General features: G+C 41.2%; 1 protein-coding gene across 1 annotated transcript; it reads right to left on the bottom strand.

The window, feature by feature from the left end:
- LOC139120778 (5-hydroxytryptamine receptor 4-like) lies at positions 1 to 996 on the bottom strand. Its single transcript, XM_070685331.1, has one exon. It carries the CDS (start codon positions 994 to 996, stop codon positions 1 to 3), a length of 996 nt encoding a protein of 331 aa, XP_070541432.1.
- Between the last annotated feature and the right edge of the window lie 11,458 nt (positions 997 to 12,454).

Genomic DNA, 12,454 nt, shown 5'->3' on the forward strand with positions numbered 1-12,454 from the left:
TCAGGTGTCGACTGGATGGTAGCTACACTCACATCGCAACAGCTTTTTACAGGCACCTCGCAATGTCCTGTTGAACGAGTAGAGCAGCGGGTTTACGCAGGAGTTACAGTAGGTCATCCAATTAAACGTGGTGTAGAGGACAGCCGGTATTGCCACACCGAAAAGGCGATCGGCGACCAGAATGGTCCAGAAAGGCAGCCACATCACTAGGAACGTCACGACGAGCAAAAGGGTTCCCTTGAAGGCCTTGATGTCCGCCTTGGAGAATCCTTGCACATGGTGCGTGTGCTCCTCGGGGTTGTAGTTGTAATTGTCGCTGTCCATTCTCCGGGAATGCTCGCGAACAATCAGCCAGATGCGACAGTTGAAGAAGATGAGCATTATCAGGGGTATGAGAAAAGTTAGGACGATGGACGTGAGCACAAGTTCGTATTTAACAATTACTGGAAGACATTCCTCGGACTGGTCAGTTCTATTTTGCATGTCTGGGTCCTCGGCGATTCCAGCCATAATGGGATAAAAAGACTTGATAGCTTCGTAGACCCAGCATATACACACCGCCACGGCCATCCTGGTGCGCGTGACTTTCTCGCGATAAGTTAGTGGGAAAGTAATATAGATATACTTGTCTAAGCTGATAAGTACCATGCCCCAAACTGATACCTCTGTCAGGCATATATCAAGGCTTTTCAGTATTTTACAAAACGTAGATCCGAAATACCACTTGCCTTCGAGCTCGTTTACTATTACCGGAGGCAGCAGCAGGATGCCGACGAAGAAGTCCGCTGCAGCGAGGTTCAAAATGAGGTAGTTTGAAAGGTTCTTGCGAAGGTTTTTGAATATGAGCAGAGCTGCCGTCACAAGCAGATTCCCAGCTACCGTGGCAAGAGCGATGCTTCCCAACACCGTGCCGATGATGATCTTTTCTTGCAGCGTAAAGTGCGCAGCCGTCGATGCGGTGTCGAGTATGGTGGGATACGACGTGTTATTACTCATGGTAGTTCGAAAGTACGCTGTCATTCCTCGATGTGACGATTTTTCCACCTCTCCCGAGGCGTGGGAACTTTCCAGACTCCCCTACTCTGCTCTCTCTCTCTCTTGTGGCTCCCGTTCTTGCTTTCAGCTCGCCTGAACTCAGCGTTCCCCGATTTGGACGCCGGTGCACGTACGCGCCGACAGAAATCAAGTTAAGTGATTTGCTTAAAACGGCATGTCAATGCGGCTTGCTCGTCGCGTTGATTTTCCTGACGTATGGGTGGCGGTAGTGCAACTTCTGACTAGACGCGGGGAATACGTAAAAGCGACAGAGACCACAATTACGAGTCATTGTGCACACGCGATTCTCGCGCCGGAGATCCGAGAACTCGAGCGTTCCAGTTACCCATCAACATACCGAACACGTTCAACAAATACATCCCGACCATGGAAACAAGACGGAGCGATGACGGAGTCTCGTAACGGACAATCACCGTGTAGTTTTAGCTCCGGTAAATTTGAGCCCTATCGACTAACGCTCAAATTTTGTGGATTGATGTGCCATACGTGGAGTGATTGGAGAGCGACAACTGTTTACTGTAGGCAGGGAATCAAATATTTGAGGAACTTACGCAAAGTATCAGCGTCTTCGATGCAGGTTCAATCTGCTTACCACTGTCCCTCAACTATCGGTATAGCGCGTGAAGCAGTCTGTCGTGTGTATTTACTGTGGTCGGCGCCCTTTACTAAGCGCGTTAAAGCACCCAATTTGTACTCTCGATTCATTCACGGATGTCATCGCGAAAACGGCAGCCTCCGATTCGTCAAGGATGCAATTTCTATGATAATAATATGCGTGCTATTTGCATCTCATTCAGCGCTCGTTATTATGATTTTCTGTTGCGCAAGTAAACAGTATCTCCACTGAAGAGTCATTTAATCATGACAGATTCGATAATTTATGCTTCATTTTGAACTTTTGATTTTGTTTACACCGAAATTGCCAAGCACAATAAAATCGCATGGCCCTCCCCGCTGTTAAGGAAAACTGAACTATAAAAAAGTCGCGCTTGCCATACTTTTACGCCATAATTTTATGGTTAATGCGTAGTTTGAACTCATGACCAAAACGACTCTGGTCAAACAGCCCCACTCAGTGTAACGTTCGTCCTTATTTTTTTATTTCTGTAAAATCCGAGTTCATTCTTGCACGATTTTGATGAGCTAAAAAATGTTAAATAAAGACAATAGAAATTTTAAAATTTCTTTGCAGCGAAACAACTTGGAATGATATTTAAAAAAATAAATTTTGGCGAGATATTTTTTATCATGGATGTTTGGGTTTGAAATTAAAGGATTTGCCATACCCTTGACTTTTGTTACGCCGATCGCTTTATGAATGCCTGATGACGTCTTGCTTTATCCTCGTATCTCATTGTATTAATAGAAATATCCACGCTTATGAGTTATGTCTTTCGATAAATGGTTTGTTATCTGTGCCGAGGCCGTGAGAGCAGCTCATTTATTTAGCTATTTATAGTCGGATATGCAGAGTTAGCAGATAGCCGGCGAAAAAAAACACGAAGAAGCACATACGCATGTGTGCTCACGCAACTGACCGAACGCTGCGTGTAATCCCGACGGAATTCGTTAACGTCCATCTCGGGCCTACTCACAGCGTTTTGCCGTGTACACGGTGGCTTAGTGACCCACTAAAGGCGGAAGAAAGGTGGTGATGATCACCGTGTGAATCAGAGTGATAAGACAGAATCCTTAGGGAGGGACGTTGGCTAAGACACTGACAGCTGAGATGAAAAGGGCTGAAAAGACACAAGAGGCTTGACTGTGAAGGGTTGCGATAAGAGCAACGGAGAAAACACTAATTGCATGTTTTCCGACAACTGTATTCGGTGAATACAAATTAAAAATCTCGCTGACGTCAGCACGCCTTTCATTCCCCATTTCCCGGGCGTTTTACTGATAAAATGTTACCACAAAACTATGTTGCCTTAAATCAACATCACAACTGCCAGTATAGTTCCCGCAACTTTGCCTAATTCACCTTTTGAGCGGCGCAAACTAACATTTACTTCAGGTGGGGGAGTTCACAGCCTGGGCGACTCGTTAGTTTTGACTAAATAAATCACAGTAGACTGTCCCGGACACAAGGTTGAGTTTCTTTTACTCTATTGACATTTGAACTCGTCGCGCACGTCGTAAAGTCATCATAAAAATGTTGAATTAACTACATCTTATTCTTCGAGACATTTATGTCCGCACTTGCAAAAAAAAAGTACAAGGGTACTTGAACGCCGGTTTAAATAGCGGGACTGGACAATACAAAACAAAACCAAAGACAAACATTTACAAGGATTCACAGGCTTGGAAGATATATAGCAGGAATGGCAGGTCGATTGACTACAGGTTTATGTGAAATTGTTGAATCTTCACGCAGGCACGCTAAAAGGCATGTGTTAAGGCTATTTATGTCATTAAAAATGTACGCCTTTGTGAACTTCACTTTCTCCGATTGTCTTCTCTGTTGAAGCGTGTAGTAATTGGGTCTATAGTAGCCTGTGGATAATTCTCTCTTATAGTATAAACTACTACAGTACATGACAATTAATCAAAGACTTTGGAGAGAGAAGGCTTGGGTATCAGCTAGTCTGAGTGACTGAATAGGACAAAAGCTGTTTTGAAGATGCGGTATCTGGGCTTTATTTGTCAGGAGGCGTGCAATAATTGGCTCTGCTTTCGTTTGGAATGGAACTGGCGTATTGGCAGCGTCGTTAAAACGCAATAAGACGAAGAAGCGATATCAGTCCGGCAAGTAATTGACTCGGTCCGCAGAATGTGAGATGATCAAGATAATTGTGTTCAATTTATTGTATGGCCAACCTACCCCGGCGCACAAAAACAGTTGTTGCGATTTTTTTTTTTCTGACTGCAGCCAAAAAGTAATGATTGGCCATTTCAGAAGTAATTAGGTCGATGCGGATCGGAACCAAAACATTGTCTTTATCACTTGCCTAATGAGCGACGACTACCTGGCCGCCAACCGCTTTCTGCGATTCAGCTCATACATCGGCGATCATCTCTGTAATTAGCGCATAAAGCGTGGATTGTGCAAAACACAGATGCCATAAAGGTACACTCCGAAGACGCCCCGCGGGCAAATCCACCCTCCGCTGGACGAGCAAAATGCCAGTTCTTTCCAGATATTGTACTGCAACTTTTGTCTGTTCGGATCAGTAATGGACGTAAAGCGATAGATCCTCCCATTGAGAGTTCAAAGTACAATGTGATAACGATGGGATATGCTGAACGATTCCATGATACAGGTATGGTGAGACATAAATTCACACAAAATGTGTTGTTATCTAGAGATAAGCGGCATTCAATAACGACATCTTCCGGAAATATTTTTCACGTCTCATTAATCAATTTCTTTTTTCACGTACTTGCACGCTGTTGTGGTACACCGCCGCACTTTCCTCTTATCTGAAAATAAAACGCGAGGGATATTATTTCTCATATATTTCTTTCTCAAAATTTTGGCGGGAAATTCATTGCTCATTTCGTCGAATATCGTCCACTGAGAAAGACTGGCGTCAGCACCGTATTCACTTGATCACTCAATATGAGTTGCAGAGAGAAAAACCATGCGCGAAGAACATTCGGCGATCGACACACGATACGATGACGTCGACATTAGCGGTTGAAGTGCTATCGTAGTACTTGCGCTTTCTTTTGAAGCATTGATTTTCACAACGTCTTGAATTAATTTCAAAAACTGTTCAATCATTTCAACACCGCCACTCACAAAATAATGGGATGCAACGTTGCGGGCTTTACAGGAATTTCTTAGAATTGCCTTCAAATTAGCGAATCCATGCGAAAAGCTACGTCTCAACTCCCTAGCTTGAGAGATGTATAAACGGCACTTTTTAAAAAAAATTAAGTGAAATATCCAAGGCTCAAAAGCTATTTATGGTAACTTGATTTTCATTGTCGTGATTGCCTCTATAAAGCACCAGGGTCATGCGCTGAACTGTCGGATATCAAACTGATTCGGAATCCAATTATTCTGCGGTGTTTATGTTTCGTTTCCAGGTGCCTATGGCTAGGCTTACGAGCTTAGTACTTAGTTAGAATGTTACGATGGGCATTGAAATCCCTGGTTTTTATTTCCTTAACTACCTTGCTGGTAATCCTTTACGCGTTAAACTTGAAATTGAACGAAAGAAATCTGGAAATAAACTAGTACGGGCACAAGCGAAAGCGTCAGTGTTATGTGAAAGTTTTGACGCGTGCATTCGTATTCGTACGGATTCCGACATATTTTCCTCGCAGCGGCCTTTGACCCCTGCCAAGCACCAAAAGTGAGACGCATTCATTTGTTATGCGTGTTTCCTTTTACACCTGAAGGCCGTAAGTAAATGTTGAGTTTGCGTCACAGGAGACCTCAAAATTATTCGAAAGCTTTACTTGGAAACGTTAGGATTTCAAGTGAAAAACGACGATGTTTCAGCTGCGCTGTACCTTGGGAAACTCTAATCCCAAGAACTGTCTGACCATTACACAACTTTGGCCAATAACAAAAGAAAATTCATAGGTATTAAGTGTCAAAAGTTGAGTTGCAGCATAACAACAGACCAACTTGAAGCCTTTCAAATTCGTCACCAGGATTTACAGAGCCTGACCATGCTTACCCGACTTTCTGTATGAGGAACACAGACGTGAAAATAAATGAAGTATTGAATAGCTGTAAAATGAACACAGTCCTACAACGCAGTCGCCGAGGGTTCTCATATTTATGTAAACAGCGCGCTCTCATTCCAAGTATGAATGTATGCTCCGTTGAGTTAACCTTTGTACACACAGGTCTCCACCCTTAAAATCTGATGGACTTGAACTTGTGCGAACGCGCACACCATCACGACGTGTTCAGGTCAGTTACATGTGTTAGACTCGTGTATCTGTACCGTGTGCATTTCTAAGAAATATGTTCAGGCCTGAGTTCTAGGAAGCACGTGCAACTTCGATGTCCTCCGTCGATATTATTAGCCAATCTCCGACACGCACGTTCATTCAGCTCTACCCTATGCGAGGGAATGAAACACCTCTTGGTTAACTTTCAGAAACTGCAGAAAATTTCCGAACATTCTCCATATTATTCAGTCGGAAGAATTTTTTTATGTATTAAAGGGCCATTATTTGTAACTTTTGACCATTTTTACCCCGGAAAATTCCACGTGGGAGGCTCATATTTGTTGCAAAATGTTGTTTTACGAAGAAACAAGCATGATTAGTGATGTTATAGCCACATAAAACTGCTACTTTTTGTCCAAACGTGTTGCCCTTCCGAGCTCGTTTGTTGACGTCTGGCATGCTCAGCGCCGGGGAGAACGCACATTGTGACGCCGCGATCACGCGAGATGTACAAGTTCACCTTTATTGATTGGGGGATCAAAACAACATTGCGTCGTGGATTGCCAGACATCTGGCTACGCAACGTGTTCGACAATGGACTACGTCGTAATTACCGGGCATAAGTAATGAATATTATTTTTAAATTGCTGTAAATGGCTCGCGCAGGTGCAGAAGAATGCCTACGTTGGAATCCGCGTGTCAACAGAGTTTGTATTTCTGTCCGGACAAAAATTGAAATTTTCGTTGTAAAATCACATGTTATTTAGTTGTCGGGCACGTGATGTTTCCGAATAATATGCGATTCTCTGTTATTTGACAGACTCTTCAACAGGAGCCAGTGATCATTTCAATCAAAACTAACGGAAAAATCGCCAGAAGATACAGCTAATGGAACTTTAATGCAATTGTATATGATATCACTTTATGACGTAGCCAAGCCGATGTGTGAAAATTGCGTTCACCATACGACGTGGGAACCCATCACGATTTAGAGATATATTCTTTGATAAAATTTATCATTCAAAACCTTCCAGGAGGCAAGGCAAACACATAATTTGTCGCATGTTTATTGCAAAACCCAAAATTGATACCTGGGTAAGAAACCTTATATCAGTGTTTGAAGTGAACTTTAGAAAAACAAACTTTTGGCCGTGCCAATTGGCAATTTCAAAAATTCAGCCATCCGTCAAATAACAGAACGAAATTAATAAGCTTCAAGTCGGTTTTGCCGGTCTGTAAAACTAAAACTCATCAAACAATCATCGATTCACAGAACTGTCACCTACAGGTATCTATGTATCTATCTATGCATGTAAGTATGCATGTATGCATGAATGTATGTATGTATGTATGTATGTATGTATGTATGTATGTATGTATGTATGTATGTATGTATGTATGTATGTATGTATGTATGTATGTATGTATGTATGTATGTATGTATGTATGTATGTATGTATGTATGTATGTATGTGTATTGTATGTATGTATGTATGTATGTATGTATGTATGTATGTATGTATGTATGTATGTATGTATGTATGTACGTATGTGTATCTGTATATGTATCTATGTATCTATGTATCTATCTATGTATCTTGTATATGCATTCTGCATGCTGTACGTTTACAGCATATTGATGTCCCGAACGATATCTTTCTCAATGCATAACAGTTTTATGTTCTGGCATGGCGTACAGTGCAGTGATCGATAACTTGATGGCGATGCCATCGGTCGAGACCTTCAGTTTTGAGTCCAACAATATCAGCTGTTGTGAGGCGTTCGGTTCGTTTACAATCCGTAATTTAGGAGCAAACAACTTCAAGAGTTGCCTTACGGGGACATTGAACTCTCGGTACCCGGGAGCAATGCCTTGCGTGGAGTTGTTGTGACATTTCTCAGTGACATCACCGGTAATATCTGCTGTATCGTATGGAATTGGACCATGTGAAATCGTACATGCATTTGAATGGAATTCCATGCGCAGAAACACAGATGTCCGATACGCGCGTACCGATAGCGCTCTATCATATCACAGTCCTTATGAGAACAAGTATTTTTACTTACTTAAAACAAAAAAGAAAAAGACACAGTCCATGTTTTTAACATTCTTGCGAAGACTAAAACCCCGTCTGTTCGTCTGTCAGCCTTTTACTGTTCGCGCTCTAGTCTATGTAATATTGCTTTTACGTGAACCTTCCCAAGCCCGTGCAAAAACTAATTTCTCTATGTATATCGTACAATACTGTCATTCCTCTCGTCGTCGGTTCAGTGACATACACCGATTTCATTGATGGCACGCTATAAAGATTACGCATAGATCACCCCTGTGTAAAAGTAATCCCGCTTCAACGCCATCAAAGACGGTTTATTGCTGCCTGGCCACACATAAAATCTAATGGACGCTATTAGCTTAAAGATAGCTATTAGTAAGTTGTCCTGCCGGAGTTCATGCGTACTCTTCGTATACTCGTACGATCATGCCCTGCTGATCGGATAACTCCTTCCATGTTCCGTATGTGGACTCCATTTAAGATTATTTTTGGAACTGTCTGATTATCTGCCCTGCAAATGTTGGTTAGGCAACGCTGTGCATTCCGATTGGGGGGAGGGGTGTGTTGAAATGCAGAAATGGTCGATTCTCGTCCCAGTTTAGCTTAGGTAGACGGTAGCTGTAAAGTCTATTTGCTATTTCAGCATTTGTTGAAATGGGTAGTGACTAAATAGAGATTGGAACATACGAGATTTTGCATATTCCTAATCCAATTCACAGTAATATTCAGCATGACCATATCTAAGGAATTACACTGACTGACTAAAACCAGACTACCATTATTTCATTTTTTTTTTCAAAAAGAAAAGCATGATAAGCGTGATATCATTAAGTTGTGTCCAATCTCTTCACCCACGTTTGCCTAAATTGTTCTGATGTGGGAGGGCAGTAATAAAGTCAATGCAATGCAACTTTTCCAGTTTCTGTGAAAACATCCTGGGCCTGGAAGCTGATTGAAGTAAGTGACGATATACTCTGATATCGTGTCGGATAACACATCATTTCGTCTTTATCAACCTTAGTTTCTCAAAACAATTTTGACCGGGTCGACCGCAACAATACCACTTTTGTCCGATTATATTACAAGTATTACGGTTTAGAAGCTACCGAACTGGCCAAAGTCAGCGTGCGTGAAAACTTGAATGTGCCCCGGACCCATTTACGTCAACACCTGTACACATCAAGGTTAGATGCCCATTCATTTACAATTTAAGTAAACAATCCTTCAACGCGACTTGATTTTCACCTTCTAAAGTTATTGTTTTGCTGACATCCACAGAGAGACTGTAACAATTGATGCTACTTATTTTTTTCACCGTGATCTTGAACATGAAACTCATCAGCTTGAAACTATATCCCATTCCTTTCAAACTATCTGCAAACATCATTGCGAATTATCGGTATGTGCTCTTTCTGCACATCAACAATTTAGAACAAAACATAGGCGCAAACTATCGCACAATTCAAACTGTAATTACGAAGGCAACTACCTGTTCAAGTTTAAGACCAAACCAAGAACTCAGATTGTTTAACAATGTGGTCTACCCTTGTCGGTAATGTGATCTTCATCTTGTTATATTGATCGGTGTCAGAAGACCAGGTATGCATTGTTTGGCTCGAACAGATTCGAGACACGGGAAACAACGTCAGCACAATGGTTTTTCTCTCTATTGGCCTATATTTGACATTGCGTTCTGGAATGCTGGAAAACACTTTACAAATCATAATCTGGCGGTTTGCGTTCATTGATGCCTTTTGAGCAGATCCTGTGAAGGTGTTACGCCCCTCGAAATTGAAGGACTTAGACTCTTGCCCAAACTTTTCTCAAGGAACCTTTATACCTTTCCCTTTCAAAATCAAGAAAAAAACTCAGGGGTCATGACGCAAAATTGTGAACTAGAGAAGCAAATTTCTCTATCTTTACCAACACCTGTAATTAAAACTGGTCGCTATCTCTGTGTTAACTCTATTGGGGAAAATAAAATTTTCGAGTTCTACAAAAATAAGACCGTGAAAACTTTATTTACTCCATGAACTTCAACATCAGCCCCCACAAGTGGTGAACCAAAAATGTATTTTTATTTTTGAGAGTCCGAATATCTGTCCCCGAGGCGCATTCTACCTTAATATCATCCAGAAACGCACTTTCACGTTGAACTGGAGAACAAATAGATGGGAACGACTCAGCCAGTGCTGCGGTTGAAATCTTGTCAACAAAGAAATTGATCCTTAACAAAGCGACAACCTATTTGCGTAACCTTGCCATCTACGGTTTAAAAAGCAATCCGAGTAATTCCACAAGTAAGTGCCACATTCCTTAAGAACATAGCCATTATCTTTGCACCATTGCAACAGCATGAGTTGTACACCCTTCACAGCGTTCGTGTCATTTGAAGGACTGTGGGTAATTACAATACCTGCACGGCAAACGTAAACTCATCGTGTTGGACCTAAATCCTAAATCCCTACCCCCTGAACGACAATTTTGAGCGAAAATCAAACTACGAAACCATGATTTTCATTTAAACTTCCTAAACCTGAAAAATGTCTAGATTACATGTTGGTCGTTTGAAGTTTGAATTGCAGACTATATAGTTCTTGAACAACAATAGACTTCAAAGCACAGACAAGGAGAAAAATTATCGTTGTCTGTGTTCAAAGCAACACCTGTACGGTGATTGGGCATCATGTTTCCATGACGTAACCTATGTACTTTATTACTGTGAATTTGCGAACGATAATAACAATGAAACTGAAACCAATTACCCCTAAAACATGTAAAAAAGTGAGTTTGGTTTGTGGTTAATTACTCACGGCCCCTAACTTTCGCAACTGTCCTTCTACACGCTTCTGTCAAATTGTTAATTACTTTAAAACTGACGGGTCGACCTTCTGTCTGCTTCTTGGATTTTCCTCGAGTGTGTTCGCCATTTTAATGATTGTCTGTGAGTTATGTTCTATTTTGTTTGTAGCACGTGAGTATTTTATTTACGTCTTAAGTTGAATTGTAAGAATTCACCGAACTGACTTGGAGTAAAACGATGATTAATATTGTTTGAACTTGCACCAAGGGTGTGTGCATGAATACAACCAATAAGTCGTCGAGATAAAGATTCAAGTTTTACTTATTTATATCTTTCAGTTGTTTTGCTCTGTCTGGACAAGAATTCATTTATCAACAATAAACAATACACATTCACACATTTCATTTCGTTTTGTTTGATAAAATAGAATTATTGAAAGTTACAACTATTTTTTCAACGCAAACTGAGCTCATTCGGACCGTCTCTAAGACATGAACACCTTATGTTTCATCGTGCCTTCATTAGAACAAGATTTCACAGCTGAGAGAGAGAGAGAGAGCAAAAATAAAAACGCTTGAAAAACAGGAAATGGGCGTGAAAATTGAAAACTATTGTTGAGTTGATATGTCACCTCAAACCGACCTTCCAATATGTGAAGTGATGGATGAAATGAAAATTACTTTTATGACAGTCCCTCAAACGCGACCTTCTCACGACTATGTCCACCATATAAACTTTAGATGTTTTTATATTACCAACCTATTACAGTTTGAAAACAATGATTCGGATTCCATACAATTACTCAACGACATTTAGGATGGAAATGAGAAAACTCAGCATATATTTTGTCAAGATATGTTTTTAGTGCTACCTAGGCACATGTGCTTAATCAAATTTTGTGGTGTACACCCTAACTCTGCCAAAACCAATAGTCTACTGTACATCCATACATGTGCTGTACAACTCTCAAGCGGCGAAAACATGTGGCGCAAACAAACGCACATTTTCTTGTTATCATGGGAGAGTTTGAGAATTCTTCATACGAGTCCATGCTTCCAACTTTTCTTCTTTCTTCCTCGAAAAAGTCGCAAAATCAGCCGCTGATACCCGTAGTACTTCCGCATTTCAATTTTCTAGATTATTCAGTGATGAAAAATAGTGAGTATATTCTTGAAACTTAGTTTTGTGTTTCTTTCTGTCAACGATAATTAATGATGGTTACTAGATGATATTAAATGTCAGTATACATGTCCGTGAAAAAAATTGTCTTCTGCCTGTGGTGATATGCCGATAAAATCCAAGAGTCAAGACAACATTTTTCACTCGAAGCAGTCAACCATTCTTCAAAAGTGAAAAGAGACCAATAAAACCGTGTCCGCAAAGATGAAGTGTGGAAATTCGATTGTGCAGAAGATGAAGGCCACTAACCCTCCATAAATTTTGTCGAATCTTCCCGGAGATTGTCCACGCCCTAGAAGCTTTTACTATGAGCATTTTTGTTCAAGCCTCATTTCCTGACAGTATCTGAAAAAAAAAGCTGCGTGACCGCCATTGCCATCCGACAAGGCTGATCTCCCTTCACGGTCTACGACAATGTCACGCCGGTCACAGTTGAGGAATAGCACGCCAGATCAGATATCCTCCAAGTCGTTTCACCATAATCCCGGGTAGCGTACCTCATAAATCGTCA

This window comes from Ptychodera flava, chromosome 20 (genome assembly GCF_041260155.1).
Source record: "Ptychodera flava strain L36383 chromosome 20, AS_Pfla_20210202, whole genome shotgun sequence".
Classification (NCBI taxonomy): domain Eukaryota; kingdom Metazoa; phylum Hemichordata; class Enteropneusta; family Ptychoderidae; genus Ptychodera; species Ptychodera flava.

What these genes read in the sequence shown, in the direction of transcription:
- LOC139120778 (XM_070685331.1), bottom strand. Translation starts at nt 996, where the DNA reads ATGAGTAATAACACGTCGTATCCCACCATACTCGACACCGCATCGACG.